The sequence below is a fragment of the Elaeis guineensis genome, chromosome 3 (assembly GCF_000442705.2).
Source record: "Elaeis guineensis isolate ETL-2024a chromosome 3, EG11, whole genome shotgun sequence".
Lineage (NCBI taxonomy): Eukaryota > Viridiplantae > Streptophyta > Magnoliopsida > Arecales > Arecaceae > Elaeis > Elaeis guineensis.
Genome location: NC_025995.2, coordinates 95,718,421 through 95,741,623, shown reverse-complemented (window position 1 = coordinate 95,741,623; position 23,203 = coordinate 95,718,421). Strand labels below are relative to the sequence as shown.

Here is a 23,203-nt window from a genome sequence, read left to right as displayed (position 1 = left end):
CGAAGGTTTAATTTGCTCGTTCAAGAGAGGGCACACATGCAGCATAGTGAAAGTAATTATCCTTGCCACCAGGCAAGTTCAAAGAAAGGAGAACAAAAAAACAATCAATAAAAGCTAGCATGTGCTTACCAAGATGAACCAACCATCACACAAATGTGGCAGGATAAATAAATCTGGTGGTCGGTCAAAGAATTGGGGAGCCTAGATTGAAACACAGGAATGAGGATATTGCATGGATTTGGATGACTGAACAAGACCAAAGATGGAGCAGCCAACAAACCATTAAATCGTAATGAAACAAATGAACAACTGCAAGAATCAGTACATACATCAGCCACTCATCAAAGAAATAGCTTTTCCACACAAGAATCTTCAACTGCAAGATAACCCAGTCATCCATAACGATTATCCATGTATATCAACACAAAAAAAAACAAAAACAAAAACAAAAAAACAAATATAACCAAAAATTCAACATCTCAAAATCCATCACCTTGTGATCCCTTCAAACAGAAGCAATAATCAGTTACCCTTCTACAAGTGACAGAAACATCTTAGCATGAAACAAAACAAACTTTTAAGTTACACAACAAAGGAAGCTACCAAAACTGTAATACCATTGAAAGAAAAAGTACTCATTCCTCATCATCTTCATCGCCATCACCTCCAGCTGCCTTTTTTGCTGCAGCCTTCTGATTCTTTCTCTTCACTCTTCCAGGGCGCCCTCCACCAAATGGACTTGTGAGAGAGAAGTCAATGTGCTTTGCTGAATCCACCCTCACCAAAAATGATGGAATGTTGACCACTTGCCTACCAACCCTGAAAGGAGCACTCAGAAAAATAGATAGTCAGATATACACATACTTTGATACTCAGCATAACAATAGCTAATAATGCAAAGCAGCCAACATCTGAAAGCAAAATCTCAGAGAAAAGCAATTCAAATACTAAGATGACAGCAATTTTCTAAGAGGGTACAGGCAACTACTATGTAGTAATTACAGAAAAGTTATTTAAATGATAATGGCTCAAATTCCAGGTCCATACAAACAGCCATCAGAAACCCCAGAACCAAAAAGTACTCTATCATAAATGCTAGAATGTATTCCCTGACACCTAGCTTGTTAGTATTGAAGCCCAACCTCAACAAGTCAAAAACTTGCTAGAACATCGCATGAACAGCTAACCTACAAATAGCGAGATTGATTCACAAAAATTCTGTAACATGGTTCAGAATAACACATGTTCCTTCCATTCGAAATTCAAACAATAAAAATTTGAGGGGAAGAAAAGACCATGTTTAACTTTGAAAATAACATCTTCCAAACTCAATGGGCTGACAACAGCAATATGCTGAGTGAAAATAATGCAAAGAAGTTAAATTGTGCTTCATGACATGCAGGAACTAACAGGCAAGCACATTGCATTACATGCTAAAAGAGTCAAAAGAATTATCTCCAGAATCCAGCATTTAGAGTCAGGATGCTGTGGCATTCATCAAGAATCAAATATGATGTCTCCTCTATCGCTTGGAAAGACAACAAACTCATGAGCTTAGGAAAACCAGCTTGTATGCTAGGTCAAAATTTCAATAAATAATTGGTTTAAATAATGAACCAATTACAAAAGTTACCTTAAAAGGATGCTCATAAACAATAATGCCTTAACACCCATAAGTATTTACAAATTTAACTTAACACATGTTGGTCAGAAAGAGATAATTTATCATGGGCTTGTATGATTCCAAGGGGCTGGACGACAATTGACATATGCAGGAACACTTGTGCACAGACATGCACATAGTTGGGCACTCAGAATGAAAAGGACTCATAGGTATACCCATCAGACATTGCCTCACCCAATCATTAGCAACTTCTTCATTGTGCCCAATGACAGAATGCATGAGAGTTCATGCACAAAGCGATAAAAGAACTTTAAATCTACAAATAATAGAATGGTCGGAATTAGAAGGTTTATGATTGCATTCATGAAACTGCTCAGAAAAAAATATCATCAACATGAAATTATCCAAGGTTCAACGACATAAATGGAGATGGATACTGCATCAACTTTAAGTAAAAACAAAAGACCGATGTATATACAGTCATCAGAGATTGGAGTTTTATCATCATTCTATACACCATTATGAGTGTCTCAGATGACCGACATGAGATATAACAATCAGTTCTCATCACAAGGCCTATTTTACATCAAAATCAAAGAATCTTGTAGGCTGGATAATTTCAAAACTAACAACACAACTGCTGATATATACTGATTGAAGAAAGAGAACGATTTAGCCGTCAAGTGCTTCACCCCACGGGCTAAGATTTACTCTTTGTTTGGTATGAAAGATAGATTGGAGGAAGGTTGGATAGAAAAGAAAGAATGGAGGGAGAGAATGGATGCAAGAAGATCCTCTCATATGTTTGATGAAATATGGAAGAATGGATGAGAATGATTTTCTCCTTTATTTGGTATAGGAGGAATGAAATGGAGGATAGATGATATTTATATGATATTTTTATCAAATTATATTTAAAATAAAAATTATTATTATCAATTTATAACACTTATTTATACTAAAGAAGTAGAGCAATGTATAAACTTATAATCTTTATAATTTATAGTTATATAAAAATTATACAAATATTTAATTTTTAATTATTAAATAAATAACTAATTAATTTATAATTTTATTTAAATATTTAATTAATTTTACACAAGTAGTTAACTAAAAATAGTAAATATAAATACAAAAATATAAGACAACTAATTATTTACTTTTAATTATGAAACTTATTTATATAAATTAAAATAATAAACAATAAAATTTAATAGTATATGATTAATAGTATAGATAAAATAAAAATATATACAAATAAATAAATGAAAAAGTGAAAAAGCATTATAGTTTTGTCAAAAAGTTAATGAGGAATAATATTACCAATGCAAAAACCCATCCCTCACATTTTTCATCCATCTTTCTTTATATCCTCCAAATTGGGAGAATACAAATTAGTGGGCCAGGGTGGATGGGTAATCCCTCCTTTTCATCCATCCTTTCTAAAATTTTAGGAACCAAACAGTGGATAAAGATGATCCATCATTTCTACCCCATCAATCCTTCCTCTCATAATCCCAACCAAACACAGGGTTAAAGTTTCAACCAAAAACAATTTGAAATTGCTCAGGTTTCAGCAATTTTAGTAGTTCAAGCCAATTTTAGTTGCCAAGTATATAATGTATCAAAATTTTATGAGATGTAAACGACATTTTGCATCAACTTTAAAACGAAAGGAAAGACAAAAATACAAGCATCAATCGGTCTATTTTGCAATATCTAAACAATATTTGCAGGTGTCTCAGATAACCATCATGTGATACTGATAACTATTCTCATTGCATAACTACTTATTCATCAACACAAAAGTGTCAAATAAAATCGATAACTCAAAAGTGTATCAAGATGTTCTGACAGAAAAAAGGAAGGAAAGAAATTAATCATACAAGGTTATAAACTTAGACTTTAATTGAGTTCACATGATATAGCCTTGTAATACTTTAACCTATCGACCAACAAGGTTTGAAGTTTTCAAATAAAAGTGATCAGGAACTCCTAGACCTTTTGCACTTTTGCTAGTCTCTAACAGTCTTGATCCAGTTTTCACCAATTTTAGTGATTACAACCAAAACTGACCAGATGTATAAGAAGAAGAAGAAGAAGAAAAACCTGATAGTTTTCATCTTCATGCTACCTCTGATAGTTTTTATTTAAGCTCGTTGGGGGGAGGAAGGTGGTTGAATTTGATGACTGATGAAAAAGTTTAAGTCCATAGGGATCATTTCTGTTATACATGTCCAACTATGCATGCTTTAAGTATATTGATAGCATAAGTGATTCAGTGTTCTATGTTTTAAAATGCTACTGGAATTGTAATAATTTGGTTTTATAAGCGATTTAAATTTGTAGAAATCTTGCTTATGAAAAACCTAGGACAACCATGATTAGTCTAACGAAATTCTAAAAGACTTTTCGGGGTAAAATTGACATTTTGACAAATGAGTGTCTGGTTGAAGATTCTTACCAAACAACGTTAAGATTTGAATGATAGAGTCTAATCTAATGTCTTCAACTTAATATTTATTTTCTGCTTTTACAAATAAATTTAATATTTCTTACAAGCTTGAACAATTTCACATGCATCATCAAACCAACAAAACCACACAAATTATAGCCAAAGGTTCAACTTGATGGAACACAATATTAAATGATCGTGTAAACATCTTCTTGACATTGTTATTTAGTCTTTAGTTTGATTATACTTTCTTGTTTTTACATTGTATATTAATTTTTGGCCAGAACTTTAAATTTTAAGTAAAATCTGTTAGGATTTGATGTCTCGAGATTCAGCCCACAGCGAGGTTCGCGGCGAAAAACGGAGTCCAACGAAACCAAGATCACCCGAAACGGAGCTCGGATGGAGGAGATACGAGCTTTTGAAGTCGGCACGACATTCGAGGCGACGGAGGACCGCCGGCGACCGGCGGCGGGCGGCAGCGGCCGCAGGCGGTGGTGCACGGGACGCGCGACCCAGGCCCGCAGCCCAGACGGGCGCGCGGCCCAGCCGGGCGCGTGGCCCAGTCCGCGCGCGGGCCGGCCCAGGCCCAGCGGCCTGCTGGCCCCTTTGTCCCGGTCCACCGTGGACCGGGCGGTCCACGGCGGGGCCTGTGGACCACGTGGGCGTTTCACACACGTTTCTCGCGGTCCACGGCACTATTCCGTGGACCGGAGCGCGATCGGAGGGCCCAGGTGGCTTCCGATCTTGATCCAACGGTCTAGGACGTGATTTGAGTTGATTAAGGAGTCCTAATCATGATCTAAATCGTGATTAAGGTCTATAAAAAACCCTGTGACGAACAGAGAAGCTGTGGATCGGTTTTTGCACCGTACGAAGCCCGTACGAACCCGAGAGGAGAGAGAGAGAGGCGAGAGCGCTGAGAGAGAAGGAGCAGGAGGCTCCTGGACAGCGATCGCCAGGCACTTCAGGATTTTAGGGGGTCTTCCAAGAGAGAGAGAGCTTTTGTGAGGAAAACTTCTAGTGAGAGAGAGAATTGGGTGTACAAGGGTTGAGGGTGAGATCTCCTCTTGTAAAATTTCTTTTTCATAATGAAGTTTGCATGTCCCGTGGAGACGAGCCCTTTTGTGGCTGATCCACGTATTTTGATTGTTTTTCTTTCGTTTTGTTTCTTTTTCTTCCTGCTGCATCGCGTGGTACTGAAAAGATCTTGGGAAGTGGTGTCCTGACCAGACATCCACCCAACAAGTGGGATCAGAACAAGGCGGTACAAGGACGCAGATTGCAGCAGTGGTGAGCAAGACTGAAGATGAAGAAAACAGAAACAATCAAGATGGAGATCAACAAGTTCGATGGTAAGAGCAATTTCTCCTTGTGGCAAGCAAGGGTGAAAGACGTGCTCATCCAACAGGGGTTGATCGATGCTCTCTTGTGCGATGAGAAGCCGACCACCATGGAGGTGCGGGATTGAAAATGGCTATAGATGCAGACGGTGAGTACCATCCGCATGTACCTGACGGATGAGGTGGTGATCCATGTGCTGAGCGAGACTTCCCCGACGGTGCTGTGGTCGAAGCTCGAGGAGTTGTACATGGCGAAGTCTCTCACCAACACTCTTTTCCTCTGGAGGCAGTTTTACCAACTGCGGATGACTAAGGGACAGAGCGTGCAGGAGTATTTGATCCACTTCTAGAAGATCCTCACCGACCTTCTCAGCATTGGCGAGAACGTTGAGGAGAAAATCAGGGCACTGGTTTTGCTGGCGTCGCTTCCCCCTTCGTACGAGTCCTTGGTGACTGCTCTTCTAGTGGGGAAGAGCACTATCAAGATGGACGAGATCACCGCGGCGATACTCTAGAACGAGGTTCTCAGAAGAGAGAACCCAGCTTCGAGCTCAGGTGGCGGTAGCTCAGTTTTGGTGGCTTCTAGAGGAGTAGGAGGCGGTAGACGAAGCGACAGGAGATCGCAACGAGGGCGGTCCAAGTCCAGGAGAGACTTGAGCAAAACCAAGTGTTACCGATGTGAGGAGTTGGGGCATCTAACCAGAGATTGCCCTCAACTGAAAAATCGAACGGTGGCTGCTGTAGCGACGGCCGGCAGCGATTTAGATGGAGATGTCCTGGAGATATCTGATGAGGTATCTACTTCTTCCCAGCAGTGGATATTAGATTCTGTATGTCCCTATCATGTATGTTGCGGGGAGGAGCAGTTTGACTCTCTGGAGAACAGTGAGGGCACTGTATATCTGCCGGATGGATCGAGCTATGCGATCAGAGACATTGGGACGGTCAGCTGGAGGACACATGACGATGCAGTGAGAAAATTGGGAGAGGTCCGATACATACCCGATTTCAGACGGAATCTTATCTCACTTAGCAGACTGGATTCGAGAGGCTATAGGACAGTAGCTGGTGGAGGAATCCTGAGGGTGCTACGCGGCGATAGGATTGTGCTGGAGGGGAAGAAGGAGAGCAGAGGACATTATTACCTGGCAGAAAACCCAGTGCGAGGTGGAGCTTCGAGAGCCAGGCAGAGCCCAGAGCGAGGTGGAGCTCCAAGAGGCGGATCGGACACGAGACAGAAGACTCGGGAGGATGAAAGGCGACGTCGCAAGGTGAGATTCCTATTGCCGCAGGATGATGCCCCGAGCAGGTCTCAGGTCAGGAGGAGCACAGCATACGACGGAGATGAGATCGAGCAACCTGGCTCGACTCCCATGTTTGTCCATCCATGATCAGCAGGCGATTGCCCCAGGGCATGGGGGCGAGGAGATCCAGAAGCTCTCGAAGTTTGGAGGAGGTCGAATATCGAGTCGAGATGGAGATTGTTAGGATTTGACGCCTCGAGATTCAGCCCACATTGAGCCCACAGCGAGCCCACAGCGAGGTTCACGGCGAAAAACGAAGTCCAACGAGACCAAGATCACCCGAAACGGAGCTCGGATGGAGGAGATACGAGCATTTGAAATCGACACGACATTCGAGGTGGCAGAGGACCGCCGGCGACCGGCGGCGGGCGACAGCGGCGCGGCCGCAGGCGGCGGCGCACGGGACGCGCGACCCAGGCCCACGCGGGACGCACGACCCAGGCCCGCGGCCCAGGCGGGCGCACGGCCCAGGCCCGCGCGCGCGGGCCGGCCCAGGCCCAGCGGCCTGCTGGCCCCTTTACCCCGGTCCACCGTGGACCGGGCGGTCCACGGCGAGGCCTGTAGACCGCGTGGACGTTTCCCACGCGTTTCTCACGGTCCACCGCACTATTTCGTGGACCGGAGCGCGATCGGAGGGGCCAGGTGGCTTCCGGTCTTGATCCGACGGTCTGGGACGTGATTTGGGTTGATTAAGGAGTCCTAATCATGATCTAAATCGTGATTAAGGTCTATAAAAAGCCCTGTGACGAACAGAGAAGCTGTGGATCGATTTTTGCGCCGTACGAAGATCGTACGAACCCGAGAGGAGAGAGAGAGGTGAGAGCGCTGAGAGAGAAGAAGCAGGAGGCTCCTAGACAGCGGTCGCCAGGCACTTTAAGGGTTCAGGGGGGTCTTCCAAGAGAGAGAGAGCTTTTGTGAGGGGAACTTCTAGTGAGAGAGAGAATTGGGTGTACAAAGGTTGAGGGTGAGGTCTCCTCTTGTAAAATTTCTTTTTATAGTGAAGTTTGCATGCCCCGTGGAGGCGAGCTATTTTGTGGCTGATCCACGTATTTTAATTATTTTTCTTTTATTTTATTTCTTCTTTCTTCCTACTGCATCGCGTGATACTGAAAAGATCTTGGAAGGTGGTGTCCTGGTCAGACATCCACCCAACAAAACCGGTCTTTCCAACTAAAATAATAAACACAACTGAGATCGATTGTTCTATAAATGTAAACTGGTATAAAGCATTGTACAGGAAGACAAGTCCAACCAGAGATAACAAGCAAAAGATCCATAATTTCTTCTTCTTTTGACTTTTACATGTACACCTTATCCAATCAAACGTCATCCAAAACAACATGGATTATGCAAGAATTCATGAGATAATGGGCATCGTAGAAGTCACACTATCACCAAATCAATGAAAGAAGACTCGACATAACTAGCAAACAACTAGAAAGACAAAATAATAAAATGTGGTGCAGCAAGCAACCCCTCCACAGTAGGCCATTTGATAATTTGCCAAATATAAGTCAATCTAGTTCAGGCTGCAAGCAGTTGCTGATCCATCAAATAATTTTTCTTTATCACTAACTAACAACATACCAGAAGCAAAAAAAAAAGAGAACAAACAATTACTGACAAGATGCTAAGAATGGGGCAAATCTAAGAAAATTATGATCTATAATTATTATTTTAAAATAATAAGAATTCCCAATAATAACGAGAATAGCTAGAAGTCAGAGAGCAAACCTGATGTGACGCTGCCTGATAAGGACCCTGGCATGGTGAATAGATTTTGCCATCCCAGACTTGAACACGAGCGTCTGGAGCCGGCGCTCAAGAAAGTTCTCCACGGTGAGAGCCAGAACATAATCCAGCTTGTTCTGGTTCTCGTCGAGAAGCCCATACCGGTTCATGCGGCGGAGGAGGGCCTCTCCCTCAAAGATCCGGCGAGGGTTCTTCTCGTCCAGCGTCAAGAGCTCCCTCGCTGCGTTCCGGATCCGGCTAAGAGAGTATTGGACCCTCCACAGCTCCCTCTTGCACCGGAGCCCGTACTCACCGACGAGCTTCAACTCGGCGTCCAGCCGCTCCTTCTCGTAGGGCCGGCGGGGCTTCTTGAAGGTCTTCCCATCTGCAAATAATTCACATTTGTTATCGTTCCCAAAAATCAACGCACAAAACAAAATCCAAACTAGGGTTTTCATCAATTACACTAGAATAATAGTTGAATCATAGAGGAAAACATCTCATAATCCTGGCAAACTGGATCCAAAGTTCCAAAAATTACAAATATATTCAGTTACACTAACCTATGAGTTCAGATCGATTCAAGAAAGCGTAAAAAGGGATCAAAAATTGGGGACATAGGATCTAAGAGTTTGAATAGACCGAAACCGATTGAAGATTATACAAAGGGTAGATCGCCGAAGAGAGATTGGAACCCAAAAGAGTGAAAGAGACGGGGGAGAGAAGAAGGCTTACAATTCCGGTAGAAGCTAACGTGAACCATCGCTGGTTCTTGTTCTCCCTCGCCGTCTCCCGCCTTCGCCTCTAGAAATTTAAGAACCGGAAGCTACCGCCTTTTATAGAGGACCAAAACCCTAACCCTGGACTTGTTACCTTGTTAATGGGCTCGTTGGGCTGGCCCGGTCTTTGCTGGAGAGTAGGGCAGCCCAAACTGACAACCGTTTTCAAAGAAATCTCAATCTCCTCTGCCTATACTCATTAAAACAAAGGAGAGAGAAAACTCTATTCTCTTCAAAATTAAGAAAAAACCTATTAAAATATGTTTGGATAAATAGATTAAAATTTTTTTGGATTCATGGATTGAGCCAATAAAATTAGTTAGATAATAGACATACAAGCTGGACAAACTAATATCCACAATAGAAAAAAAGATCCCAATAGGTTGCAGGATTTGGATCAAACCCACTTCAAAATCAATCTTAGATAATTATGGATGTAAACCTAACCTAATCTGTAAACTTATTATCTAACTAATTTTATTGGCCCGTTCCATAAATCTAATAGAATAGATGGTCCATTCATCCAAGCAGACCACAAGAATAATGAGTACACCATATCATAAAAATAACCTTTTTTTCCTTAATCCCACCATGGAAGAAAATAATCTTTTTCTAAAATGTATTATAATAAAAAAATTCTAATTCAGCTTCTATAGTCATATAAAACTATTTTTATATAAAAATTATTATCCTTGCGCATAAATGCTAGTTGTCCGTTATTTAAATATAGCATATAACTATAATAAACAATATAATGTACAATATTCTTGACCGAATAAACAAGAATATAATTCTTATCGAATAAATATGAAAAGAAGTAAACAGAAATGATATATGTTGTAGTGTAGAAGGGAGGGTATCATTAGTTCCGCATTGGTTATGAGTCAAAAAGGCCTCTGGCTTATATAAGAAGGAACCATTCTTCCCACGTAAGGTATCTTTTGAAAAGCAAAACGCTCATGGACTAAAGCAAATAATATCATGCGCTCTTGGCCACAATAATGACATACCAGGTAGGAGACCACTCCTATAACTATGGGACTCTTTCTGTCCATATACAATCTGTGATAGAAATAAGGAACTGTCCGTATACAGACTCTTTCTTGACTGAAGGATTATCTTGTGGTGTAAAAAAAATATCATTAGTCCCACGTTGATTGTAAATTAAGAAGATTTTGGATTATATAAGAAATGACCATCTTTTCTACATTAGACACCTTTTGAAGGGTTGAAAGGCAAAACTGTGAGATCATAAGGCAAAATAGATAATATTTTATATACTGAGTCACGAGCATTTGACCGTAATACTATATATAATATTTATAATAAAAATAATTACTAATTATAGACGTGGAGTTGTTGGGCTTCATTCTCACCAAATATTTTTTGCATTCAGAGAACCCATGTGGATAGCCTCCTTTGACCACTCCATTTTGCATTCATTGGCCATTTGAGATCAATTTTTAAAAAACTAACTCGGTGTAGAACCCTTGAGAACACAATCGAGCATCAACAATTTCGCATTCTATTCTCAAAGAAGAACAAGGCAAGGCTCATGATCTATAAGGTGGACTAAGATAACCATTTAAATCAATTTTCTTGGAGAAGCTCCTAACCATGATTAAGATTGAGTTCTGTGGTGCGAACCTAAACCAATTTGTCTGGTAAATAAAATCCAAATCATATAAGTGTAAATCATATGCGTCAAAATTTGCTAGAAGAATCAAATAGGTTACAATGTTTTAAATTCTAAAGGCATGACATGATTTAAAACAAATCTTTGGATGAGTTTGAAAACTAATTTCAATTAAACCTCTCATCTTTCTCAGGTGTACCAAGTAACTTGGGTTCGAATTTCATCTTTATCAGGTTTTGGAGACTAGATATATTGGTGGAAGGCTACACCACATTGTGTCGCCTATTTCATCTATCCAGGAAAAAAGTCTCATATATCTTTGTACAAAAAATTCAAATAAAATCATATATAAACATTATTTATAATATCCCGGCAATTCATGGCCAATTTCATTTAGTACCTCTTAAATTTAAGAAGTTTCAAAGTGATCATTGAAGCAAACTAGTGGTTCAGTATGACCATTGTTTATCTTCGTTTATCCAGGTGCACAAAATTCCGTCATATGATGGTCATTCAAGATTTTTAGAACTAAAATATCGAATTTTGGCGATGCTATCTTTTTGGTGCCAATTAGAAGGAACTTAAGGCTTGGGCGCATGCATTTTATCTTTATGGAAGTAAGTCGTTCCAACTTAGTCTTTGGTTTATGTCTCCTTTCTTGGCATTTAGCTTGGCTTTGCCATTACCACGAAAGGCCCCTCTTAAGATGCCGTAGAGAATGGCAAACTCCAGCCAATGCTTTTATCGTTGTTCATTTGCGATGCAAGCTCATTTTCTAGCATGATTCATCTACTTCTACACTGGAACTCAACTTTGAAGCTCATGATTCAGGGACTAGGGACCTGTGCAATTGGTAGAGACTGTCATATATTTTAAGAGAAGAATGAAATCTATGGAATTAATGCGTTGAATCATGTAATACAATACATTTTAATTTAGTCCCGGTAATGTCATTTGCACGTCCTCAAGTTCACGCTAGTTCTGGTCGCACCACCTCAACTTTTGTAATAGCTCCCATATGTTGCCGGATATAATACTGTTTTGTACTTTATATTTTACTATATATATATATATATATATATATATATATATATATATATATATATATATATATATATATTATTTTTGGTTGAATAAAATTTTTTATTGATCAATTTATTCATATTTTTATATTTTTTAAAATAAATAAAATATTTTTTTATAAATAATATTTAGCTATAAAATGATTGAATTATTCATCAGTTAGTAAAGTAAACACTTAATTTTATTTCGTAAGATGTCCCATCTTCATTTTTAATATCCTTCATCATTCAATGTCCAATATCTCAATTATTCATTTTTTTCGAACTTAAAAATATAAAAAATATTATAAAAAATATGAATAAATTTTAATAATTTATTTAGAAAACTAAAAATATAAATGGACATAGACAATATATTTTTAAGTTAATTTTTAATATATAAAAAATATAAATAAATTATTTTTTATATAAATATTATTTAAAAAATATTTATTTTAAAAAATATAAATTTATAGATAAAGTTTTTGCCCTCAAAAAAAATTAAAAATAATTTTTTAATATTTTTTTTGTCATACCAAAATATGCTGATTTACTATGATCACGTGCAATCGCTACTGGTTACAAGTTAACTAGCAAAATTTTATAGACGACAGAGGGGCCCTCGCTGGAGCGTAAGCGAAGGAAAAAGAAAAAGGAAACGGTCCCCGTTCTTCCACTCGTTTGAACATTCCTTCGAACAATCAATATGCACTCCCTCAGACGTCTCCTCTCCTTCTCTCCATCTCGTCTCCGCCTTCCTCCCCCCTTCTCCTCCTCCTCCCCCGCTACTTGCTTAAGTCGAGAAGTAGCAGTACTAGGACGAAGGCCTTTCTCCACCCGACCACCCTCCTCGCCTTCCGCCGCCACCGGAGACGACGAGTGGAACGACGCCTGGGAGACGGCCTGGCTCCCGGAGGACCCCTCCACCAGGGATCGCGCCCCATGGGAGCCCGACCCTACCTCCCCCTCCGCCGCAGCCACCAGCCTCCCCTCGGACATCGATGCCGATACCAAGGCCTTCGTCGCCGAGATGGACGAGCGATGGAGCGAGAGGCGGGCAGCCAAGAAGCTCCAGCAGGGGGATACCGCCTTAGAGCGGGTCGAGAAGAATAGCAAGAAGGCCGGGGATGATTATAGGGTCAGGAAGCAGAGGATTCATGCCGGGCTTTGGATGAAGGAGATCGAGAAGATGGAGGAGGTAAAGCTGGGGGGCTCCAATCCCAATGATGACATCGACCGCCTTCTTGATTCCTGCTCTGAGTAAGTGCTCTTAAACGAAAAGTGAGTTTTGGATTTGATGGTTGTTGGTATTTATCTCACTCGTGATCAAGTTTCAAGAATTGGATTCTGAGTCATGAAGTTCTGTGGCCTTAAGATTGTCGCTTATGGCTACTTGTATATTTTCAGGATATAATTTTGATTCAACAACTAAAGGAGGGGATTGAAGGTTTTGTTAGGGTTTTATATTGTCAGAGAAATTAAATTTTAGGCAACTCTATGTACTCCTTCTCTCAAAAAAAGTTGTTTTGTTCAATAAATGAATGATTGATTTTATGTTTTTATTTTGGGCTTATAGTTGTTAGAGAAATTAAATCCTAGCAATTTTTGGTGAAGTAGGATGTGTCAGAAGAGATTTATTTTGGAGTATGCGTTAACGTAAAGTATAGAGGTTGCAGAACAAGTGAACTTTTTATGCTTAATCCCTGCTGTCTTTTGATTGGCTCGTCTTTGTCTTTCTGTCAGATTAACTTTGTACAAATAAATGATTATTGTGTCTGGTGAAAATTCTATAGAGGAGTGCTGTTAGATATACCAGACTTTGTAATTCAATAATCATTTACATGAAACTTGCAACCAATACATCCCTGAATTTTTTTCATTGAGCATTCATCAAGTGCATGCAGGTTAGTTTACTCCCATATGTTTTTTGTATAGAAATTAAAAAAGAGGATTGGACAGTTTACATGGTTGAGACTAAAACATGTGTGCTTTGTGCTTTAAAGACAATTTCTGCTCAAATGAAGCAAGAGATAATGTTGCTATATCGATGTTTTAGCATCTAATCAATTAAAACGTAGTTCTCTTCCAACACTTTTGCTTCATGATGTCTTGTTAGAACCGATATATAGTGTTCTATAATGTTTTCAGGCATGGAGACAATCAGAATATGCCAGAAAATGTCAATGTGCAACTAAGACTGTTGTGTTTATGTGCTTGGGGTTTATTGTATCCATTCTGAAACCAGAAAGATTAGTTAAAGGTCCCCTTGAATTTTTGCAGGGTGTCAGGTGCTTTAAAGATTGATTTAAATAGTTAGTATTGAAGTTGCTGGCGCAATTTTTTAATGGTTTTTTAAGCATTTGAATTTTTATTGTCATAAAGGCACCGAGTTAACCTTGAAATCCTTTTTGATGAACTAGAGCTGGTAATATTAGAGTGGAAAACCCATTAGAGCATGTTCTGTATTTTGCAGGCAATTTGTTTTAGTTTCTTGGATTTAGGTTTTCATAATTTTGTTTGCATCTTTCATGCAAGCAAGGTCCAGTAGCCTTCTTTTTTTTCTTCTTTTTCCCCTTCTTGTTCATCTAGATTATTAGTGCTCTCCTTTCTGCTAAATCTTTGCTGGGGTGGCATGCTTGCTAACCTTTCTCTGCTGTCATTCACATGCAGGATATTTGACGCTGGTAACATAGATCTGAATGATTCAAAGATTCCTAGCACTTCCGAGTTTAAGACTAAACCTGATGGATGGGAAACAACATCTAGGAGCCAAGATGGGAACATATGGGAAATATCACAGAGGGAAGAAGACATCCTCCTGCAAGAATTCGAGCGCCGAATTGCTTTCTGTAAATTCCAGGTGCACTATATGCTAATTGTGTTCCCTATAATCTAGATTCTAATATGAAATAATCTTCTTTTTTTTTTATCCCAGCTAAATCTTTGTAATATTCTCTCTATATTTTGTGCATCTACCATCCATCAACCTCATCATCTTATAATTTACAGTCTGAAGTGTCTCCTTGCACATTGCATGAACTTTTTTAGAAGTGGACATAGTCGATATCACCCTTCAGAATTGCTCTCTGAACTTCCTTTTGTAGTTGTTGTGTCTTGCCATCATTGTGTATCTCAGCGCTTGCAAATTTTTGGTATTATAATGCAGATTGCCAGCTTCATCAAGAGTCACATATTTAGTCGAAGGAGGCCTGTAGATGGTTGGAAGTACATGATAGAGGTAATAGGCCCTAATGCCAGGAGAGGGAAAGGGAGTGTCCAGAGATTGCCTAGTCTTACCGATCCATCCATCCAGCCTTACAAGGAGGAGAAGCCAGCTATTGGGCCTAAGCTAACCTCCTTTAGTGGGAGGTAGTAGTGCATGCCAATTTAATCTCATAGTCCCAAAAGTAAGTCACCTGCCATTTGCAAGAAAATCCAATCCTTTTTGTAGATCTTATATTGATGAGAACATGAATTATGTGTCGAGCAACATGTATGGTTATATGAAGTAGAAACAATTTCTGAATGAAAAATTTTGCAACTGCACTGGTAGCCTCCAATCATCCAGTGTTTATGATTCAATAACCAATTAGATGCGTACCTGGCTTGGTTTATTATGTGGTTGTATCGTGTCTTCTGTCTGTAGACGCTCAAATATGCCACTTGGGAAACACCAGCAGGTAATGTGAAGTCTTATTAGCGCTCATGCCTTCATTTTTTTTTTCATTTTCTCTTTTATTGTTGTTAAAACCTTGTGCTCAAATATTAACAGGGGTATATTTATATACCCAATGCTAGTTCCTAATCCACGCCAACTTGCAATATATAGGTGGCTACCAAATTTAGATAGCCCGCTTGCAACATATAAGTGGCTATCTGCAACACAGGATGGAGGGAACCAACGAGGGAAGGGGCAAAGGTGGCAGTTTGGGCAGCGGCAAGGCAGAGTGGTCGGAATGGTTGGGGGGGTTTTTGGCAGCTGTGAGGTTGGAGGGGGGGGTGCATGACCGGTAGGGCTACAGCTCATGCCACGGCCAATTTGGCTGTAGTTGCGGGAATCAAAACAGCCGGTTTGGCTTGCCCACGACTGAATGCGCCAAACAGCTCGTAAATGAACCATCCAAATCTCGAAGTCAATAATGCATTATGGGTCAGCCATAATGTATACTTTGTAGCCGGCATAAACAACACCTCACATTATATGATTTAGGTTTTCTACGAAGTGAAACTTATAGAAACTCAGGTAAATTATAGCGATATTCCCTTTTTAAGTTCGCAAGAGAAATACTGACTCCAAAATTTTCAATTTTCTTGAGTAGTTACCTAATATATTTTTGTGTGAGAAACACTTTGATTTATACCTCGGTGGTTCAGGACTCGACTTTTGCGAAATTGGACTGGAGTAATCCTTGTGATTTGATGAAAACTCCTCCGATCTGTAAAATCAATCAAAAAATCGAATGGAGATTTTTCGGTTTTTGACCTTCCGATGCTTAAGTCAGTTCGAACCTTAAGAACAGAGATGGAAAATAGAGGAAGAGCAAAAAAAATTAAATGAAACTAGAGGAGAACTGAGTAGGAGTCAAGAATTTGACTTGGTTTTCTACTGGCAGAGTTTTTCCTAGCTTTTAAGAGTTAGACTTATCGATGGAGGATTCCTGATCCTCTATTTATAAAGGAGATGATGAGGCCATTTTAGAGTTTGTTAGGTCGTTAGGAGAGTTTGTTAAGTAGTTAGAGAGCTATCTGTAGATGAACTGGCATACAGCTGTGCACACAAGCTGGACATGAGATCGTAGACAGCTGTGGCGAGAAAATCATTGTGGACATTTGTAGAATAGCCAAATCCGTCATAATAATAATTCACCTCGATAGAAGATCGGGGTGAAATAAGAATCCCATAACATTCTAGGATAGAGAAGATCAGGATTCAGATCGGCATATATCCGACCTGAACATTTCTGTCAGAAGAGTCATCTGGAGAGTATAAGGATGCCTTTTATACAGATCGATAAAATACCGATTTGAATCCGATTTATAGATAAGTTGGTATGCTGGAATCTGGCGCTTTAAGATTGATATCTCTTTGATCTCGTATGATGATGCCACGTGTCTCGAAGATGGTTTAATGTACCAATATTTTACCCCCCACTTCCTATGTCCGAGGTGATAATTTTTTGATCGGACTAGGAAGTAAGAGTATCTTCATAGAGTCTCCACCAATTTGAGAAGTATTCACCATAAATGCTGGATTTCACCGGTCGGGATATTTTATCTCCAAATTAACCTTTTCTGGTTCGGGTATTTATCGTCTAGGAGATCTCCTATCCTCGTTTACCTCATTTTGGTCGTTGACCGATTAAGAGATCTTATCTCCATTTTTTAATTTTTTATTCGATTTTCATCGATCGAAAGATCTTATCTCCGTACTTGAATTTTCGATCCGACTTTCACCGATCAGGAGATCTTATCTTCGTATTTGACTTTTGATTCGGTATCAAACCGATCAGGAGATCTTATCTCTATGTTTTAGCTCAAAATTTTTGGACTGATGTCGTCGCCGTATGGAATAAATATGCCGCACCTCGAGAGCATAAAAATTAATTATTTGGTTGAAAATGAAAGGACTTAACCTTTCAAAAAATGATCCATTATATCTTCCCTCATCATTGCTTGAAAAGGCTACTTGAAAATATCAAATAACATCACGATAATTGTCAACGTCAGGTTGGTTTATCAGCTTGGGCATGGATCAGTTCGATGTGGTAGGATCTGAGGGAACGTGCGTCTAACCACCGTCTGATCGAGTGTTGGATTGACGTCAAATGGCACAAATCGGCAAGGAGACCAATTAATCTAGATTGTCGGTCCATTTATAAAAGGTTTTTGGCCCTTGATCACTGTTCATTTCCCCGTTACCTTGTGGAGCTGCTACTGAAATATTTTCAAAAGCTTCTCAATGCCGAACGATCACCAAAGATAGTGAGGAGCCTCATCGGAGTGAGAGAGGAGGAGTCCATTTCATCTCTTGGGAGAGTTTTTCCTATCTTTTTTAGGTACCAGTCCTCCCTAATTCGCTTTCTTTTAATCGTAGGGTAGCCCTTCTTCCTCTTCCGAGTCTTTTTATTTTTTCTTCATACTTTTTTTTCAAGAAACATGTTCCACAGAAGTAGAAAGGAGAAGGAGACTGTAGATGAACCACAGGTTAGATCGATCCAGCCCTTACTGGCCATAGAAGTAGGAAATGCACTTCAAGAAAACCCTGAAACCGGCTTGTTAGGCGAGGGGAGTTCGGATCGCAGTGCGAAATCTTCCATGCGTGGTCTCATGGACTACCTCGATCCAGAGATAGAGAGATCTATCTTGACCAAGGAGAATCTCATAGCACTTAGAGACAAGTACGACATATCAGATGAATATGAAATGCTAGTGTCGAATCGGGAAGGTCAAGTCTCTAAACTTCCTGAGAGATGTATAGCCTTCTATAATGAGTCTCTTCAGTTTGGCCTATGATTTTCATTGCATATTTTTTTCTATAATATTTTTTTATTTTCATAGAGTCCACCCCACTCAAATAACCCCAAATGCTATTAGGATGATTATAGTATTCATCATCATGTGTGACTTCCTTCATATAAACTGTAGGATCTTCTTGTTTAGATCCTAGTCCTTTTAAAAAGGCATCCGAATGAGAAGGGCTGGTGGTACTTCTCACCTTTGAAGGGTAATAAATTCGGATCTATCCTGTCTTTTTTCATTCACGACTGGAAAGGCCATTTTTTCTTTATCCGAATTTCTATTCCATGAGATTTTAGGACTTCATGGGGGCATCCGGACACCAAGTATAATTCTCATGATGAAATTCTCTCCGGAGATGAGGTGGCTCACTCAACCCTGATTAACACCAAAACATCCAAGCTCTCCACTTTGATAAACGATCAGGCATTGTATGATGTCGGAATCAGTCTGTATTCTTCTTGCAATAAGATCGGACTGTTTTATTTTTAACTTTTTTCTTTTTTGTCTTCAATATTCTAAAACGTATATCTGATGCAGAGATAAGGTTCAATCCGGTAAAGGTGGAGGAGAGGAAGAGGAATGACCAATCGAAATCATTTGCTGCTGTTTCCACACCAAAAAGAGTTAGAGGTGCGGACCCTCTTCCTACCTCGATGCTGTCCCGATCCTCATCAGCGACCCCCTCTCTGATCACCTAAGGGAGAAGTGAAGCTTCTCGGAGACCACAGAACTCTCCCTAGGCACTATCATTGGAGCTGCCTCACCAACCCGCCGTGGTGAGGATCAAGAACAACATCGCCCGGCCTGTACCATCCTCCAAAGAACCCGGGCAAAAATTGACCACACTCTCTGAGGCACCGTCAAGTTCGACTGAAGGGGACGCCATCACAAGAATGTCACTCTTAGAGCAACCCCAATTAGATCGAGATCTCTTCGAATCTGTCATGCCGACCATCGATCTGAAAATGCATTGGAAGAATAAGCCCAAGGAGATTGCCAACCATAGATTTAAACAACTCATGCATGTAAGTATTTAATTCTTTTCTTCTCTTCTCTCTCTCTCTCTCTCTTTTTTACTTCGATGTATGATTGATTTGAATTTTTTATTCTGCAGGTCGCTGTAGATTTTAAAGTCATGTATGAGAACATGATCTACCTACTGAAAAATAAAGAGGTGATGGATGCCAATTTACTCGTCCTCTAAGAGAAGAAGAAAAAGGAGTCCGAACTCGCCGTCGGACTTAAACACCAACTCGAAGAGAAGCTGAAGGCCTTGAAAAAAAAGAATTAGAACTTGTTGGACCTTCAGCGAAAAATAAACGAGCAGAAGAAGAAGATCTTTGATCTGCACAAAGGCTTCCGAGGAGTTCAAAAATGAAGTGTTTGAGAGCTCCAAGGGTGCGTATGACTATGCCTTCAGTCAATGCCGTAATCTGATCAAAAAGCTATATCCCAAGGTGGACATCTTCAAGGTCACTTCAAAGGTGGCTGTCGAGATGGGTGTAAAGGAGAATCTTGAATCGTGCTCCAAAGTGGTAGAGATGCTAACAAAAGAATCAGATCGACCAACTATCGAGGTGAACACAACAGAAGCCATCGCTGTAGAGCCCATATCTGTGGTACCCCCGGTGGAGATTGAAGACCTTGAGGCTGGCAAAAAACCAAAGCCTGCCCCAGCCGTGGAACCTACCATTACTGACATCAGAAAACTGGAGCAACCCAAGAAGGAATCGACTAAGGAGAGCTCCAACGCACCAATGATTATTCAGTAGAATTTTTTTTCTTCTCGAGATGTACCGACCGATACAGGTCTTTTTATTTTTTCTTTTTTCTTTTCTGAAATATATAAACCCAATATGGGTTCTTATCTTTGTAACTTCTTTAAATATCATTACAAAGGATATTTTCTCAAGTGTATTTGAGTCATATAGTCTAGCAAACCTCATCATTTGCCAAGATGAAATAATCATATATATCTTTATAACTTAACAGAACTGAAAATTGATTACTAATTTAACAGAATCGAAGACTGATAATGTTAAATTCATCCACCGTCAATTAATTAAAAATGGACTAGACGTACCTTTATTTGTATAATTGTGGATGGATCAAGCCTTAAAAATCGATTCGAATGTTGGAGTTTTCAAGAGAATCCAAAGATAATCTCGCTCTAAATATCAATGTAACATCATGTCAATAAGAAATCAATATAAAATCCCTCTAGTTTTGTATCCAGCACAAGTCATCGATAGATGGTGGAATAAAGTCCTTTAGGATTTTTTCGCACTGAGATTCAGAGGAACATGTATGCCTTTTGGGTCTTTACCGAACTAAAATCCGGATTGACATATCATGCCCTACGAGGCTTCACCGGATTGAAATCCGAATTAAGATATTGTGCCCTACGGAGCTTTACCGAACTGGAATCTGGATTAAGATATCGCGTCCTATCAGACTTTATCGGACTAGAATCCGGATTAAGATATTGTACCCTACGAAACTTTAATGGACTGAAATTTGGATTAAGATATCATACCCTACGAGACTTTATCGGATCGAAATTCAGATTAAGATATCGTATCCTATGGGGCTTTATTAGACTGAAATTCAGATTAAGATATCGTGCCCTATGAGACTTTATCGGATTGAAATCCGAATTGATGTATTATGCCCTATAGGGCTTTACCGGACTGGAATCCAGATGACATATCGTGCCCTATGGAGCTTTATCGGATTGGAATCCGAATTAAGATATCATGCCCTATGAGGCTTTACCAGACTGAAATCTGGATTAAGATATCATACCCTACAGGGCTTTACCAATTTAAGAATCAAATCTTGATACATGGGAGAACATGATGTACAAGAAAGAGCTCGTTAGAGCATTTTCATTAATAATATTTTTTGAGATTTTTAGAATTTTAAGTGCAGAGAACAACAAATCCATCTAAATTTTTAATTCTATAAGTCCCTGGGCGAACTACATCAGTGACTCGATAGAGCCCTTCCTAATAGGGAGCCAGTTTATCTTGCTCAATAGGCTTTGAAACTTCTACTCGTCCCAGGACAAGATCACCCTTCTAAAATGATTTCAGCTTCACCCGGGTATTGTAATACTTAGTGATCCTCTATTTATAGGCTGACATTCTGGTATGGACTTATTTTCTCACTTCATCAAGAAGATCCATATCGATCCTTAACCAGTCAGAGTTGGTTACCTCATGAAAATTTTTGACTCTGTTAGACAATAAGCCAATTTTCACTCGGATCACAGCTTCAGACCCATAAGTAAGCCTAAAAGGAGTTTCTCCTGTCGAAATTCAATGTGTAATTCGGTATGCCCATAATATACTCTGCAGCTCTTTAGCCCACAAACCTTTACCATCAGTGAGCCTTATCTTCAAACTATGAAGGATAGTTCTATTGGTTACTTCAGCCTCACCATTCGACTGTGGATACCCAATAAAAGTGAGTCGGTGATCAATATAAAACTTAGAGCAGAATTTTTTAAACTTGGAGTTGTCAAACTACCGACCATTATTAGTGATGATGATCCGAGGTAAACTAAACCGACAAATTATAGATTTTCAGACAAAATCTTACATCTTTTTCTCTATGATTTGGGCTAATGGTTTTGCTTCTATCCATTTTGTGAAATGATCAATTATCACTATCAAAAATTTTTTTTGATCTGTCGCCACTGAAAAAGATCCCAATATATGCATCTCTTAAATTGCAAAAGGCCAAGGAGCAGTAATAAAGATAAGTTCAGCAGCAGATTGATGTTGGATATTAACGTACCTTTGGCATTAGTCGTATTTATTGACAACATCAGCTCCATCTTTTTGAATAGTTGACCAGTAATAGTCTTGTTGGATTACTTTATAAGTAAGTGATCTGCCCCCTAGAAGATTCCCACATATACCTTCATGTACTTCTCGAAGTCCGTAGTTAGCTTCATATGGCATTAAGCATCGAAGCAGAGGAAGAGAATAAGATTTTTTTTTATAAATAGCCTTCTTGAAGAACATACCATGGAGCTTGTCTTTTAATGCTTCTAGTCTTAGTCAGGTCATCGGACAAGATACCTTTAGATATGTAATCCACGAAGGGATCAATCTAACTCGGCTCATGACTGACCTGAAATATGGATAGTACTTCAATACTAGACCTGTCCAACTATTCAATCAATACTTTTTGATTTAGTTCGAAAAAAATCAGAAGTGGTGAGATGCGATAGAGCATCAATCCTGATATTTTTTGATCTAGGAATTTGGAGTACTTCAAGTTTCTCAAAATTTTTGGATAGCTTTCAGACATTTTGTAAATAACAGGCCATCATGGAATCTTTGGCTTCAAACTGACCTCGAACTTAGCCTACCACAAGTTGTGAATCTGTAAAAATCTTTAATTTTCTGACCCCAAGCTCTTTTGCCATTTTGAGATCTGTTGTTAGGACTTCATATTCAGCATCATTATTAAAAGTGTTAAAATAGAACCTCAAGGCCTGCTCAGTTATGAATCCTTTGGGACTAGCTAGAATCAACCCAACGTCATTTTTCTGAGAATTTAAAGCTCCATCTACGTAAAGAATCCAAAATGAATCATCACTTTTAGGGCCTATGGGAATCGACCCATCATTTGGGATAGTACATTCTGTGATCAAATCGGCTAATACCTGACCTTTAACTGCAATTTGAGATCGGTATTGGATGTCAAATTCACTGAGTTCAATGGCCCATTTAGCAATC

The 23,203-nt window shown here is 39.5% G+C and overlaps 2 protein-coding genes and 2 non-coding genes across 5 annotated transcripts; 1 reads left to right on the top strand and 3 right to left on the bottom strand.

The window, feature by feature from the left end:
- Nucleotides 1-371: 371 nt before the first annotated feature.
- Nucleotides 372-9,290, bottom strand: LOC105041716 (small ribosomal subunit protein uS4y). The gene is made up of 3 exons (XM_010918719.3): nucleotides 9,193-9,290; nucleotides 8,461-8,842; nucleotides 372-819 (listed from the first exon to the last, which is right to left on the bottom strand). The coding sequence occupies exons 1-3, from the start codon at nucleotides 9,218-9,220 to the stop codon at nucleotides 636-638; spliced, it is 594 nt and encodes a 197-aa protein (XP_010917021.1). The 5' UTR covers nucleotides 9,221-9,290; the 3' UTR covers nucleotides 372-635.
- On the bottom strand, nucleotides 1,805-1,890 carry LOC114914060 (small nucleolar RNA Z162). Its single transcript, XR_003800493.1, has one exon. It is a non-coding gene; the product is annotated as a small nucleolar RNA Z162 (small nucleolar RNA).
- Nucleotides 2,103-2,202, bottom strand: LOC114914059 (small nucleolar RNA Z161/Z228). The gene has a single exon (XR_003800492.1). It is a non-coding gene; the product is annotated as a small nucleolar RNA Z161/Z228 (small nucleolar RNA).
- A 3,245-nt stretch (nucleotides 9,291-12,535) lies between the features above and the next one.
- LOC105041717 (protein GAMETE CELL DEFECTIVE 1, mitochondrial) lies at nucleotides 12,536-15,479 on the top strand. 2 transcript variants are annotated; one of them, XM_073254047.1, is made up of 3 exons: nucleotides 12,536-13,193; nucleotides 14,604-14,782; nucleotides 15,100-15,479. In XM_073254047.1, exons 1-3 carry the CDS (start codon nucleotides 12,640-12,642, stop codon nucleotides 15,129-15,131), a joined length of 765 nt encoding a protein of 254 aa, XP_073110148.1. In that variant the 5' UTR covers nucleotides 12,536-12,639; the 3' UTR covers nucleotides 15,132-15,479. The 2 variants fall into 2 exon arrangements, with proteins under 2 accessions (XP_073110148.1, XP_010917022.1); XM_010918720.4 differs by having other exon boundaries at nucleotides 12,538-13,193; nucleotides 14,604-14,793.
- Nucleotides 15,480-23,203: the final 7,724 nt, after the last annotated feature.

What these genes read in the sequence shown, in the direction of transcription:
- LOC105041716 (XM_010918719.3), bottom strand. Translation starts at nt 9,220, where the DNA reads ATGGTTCACGTTAGCTTCTACCGGAATT. An exon ending in CGTTAGCTTCTACCGGAATT is followed by an intron (nt 8,843 to 9,192) that starts GTAAGCCTTCTT and finishes AATTATTTGCAG; the next exon opens with ATGGGAAGACCTTCAAGAAG. An exon ending in ATCAGGCAGCGTCACATCAG is followed by an intron (nt 820 to 8,460) that starts GTTTGCTCTCTG and finishes TGCTCCTTTCAG; the next exon opens with GGTTGGTAGGCAAGTGGTCA.
- LOC105041717 (XM_010918720.4), top strand. Translation starts at nt 12,640, where the DNA reads ATGCACTCCCTCAGACGTCTCCTCTCCTTCTCTCCATCTCGTCTCCGC. An exon ending in CTTCTTGATTCCTGCTCTGA is followed by an intron (nt 13,194 to 14,603) that starts GTAAGTGCTCTT and finishes ATTCACATGCAG; the next exon opens with GATATTTGACGCTGGTAACA. An exon ending in TTGCTTTCTGTAAATTCCAG is followed by an intron (nt 14,794 to 15,099) that starts GTGCACTATATG and finishes ATTATAATGCAG; the next exon opens with ATTGCCAGCTTCATCAAGAG.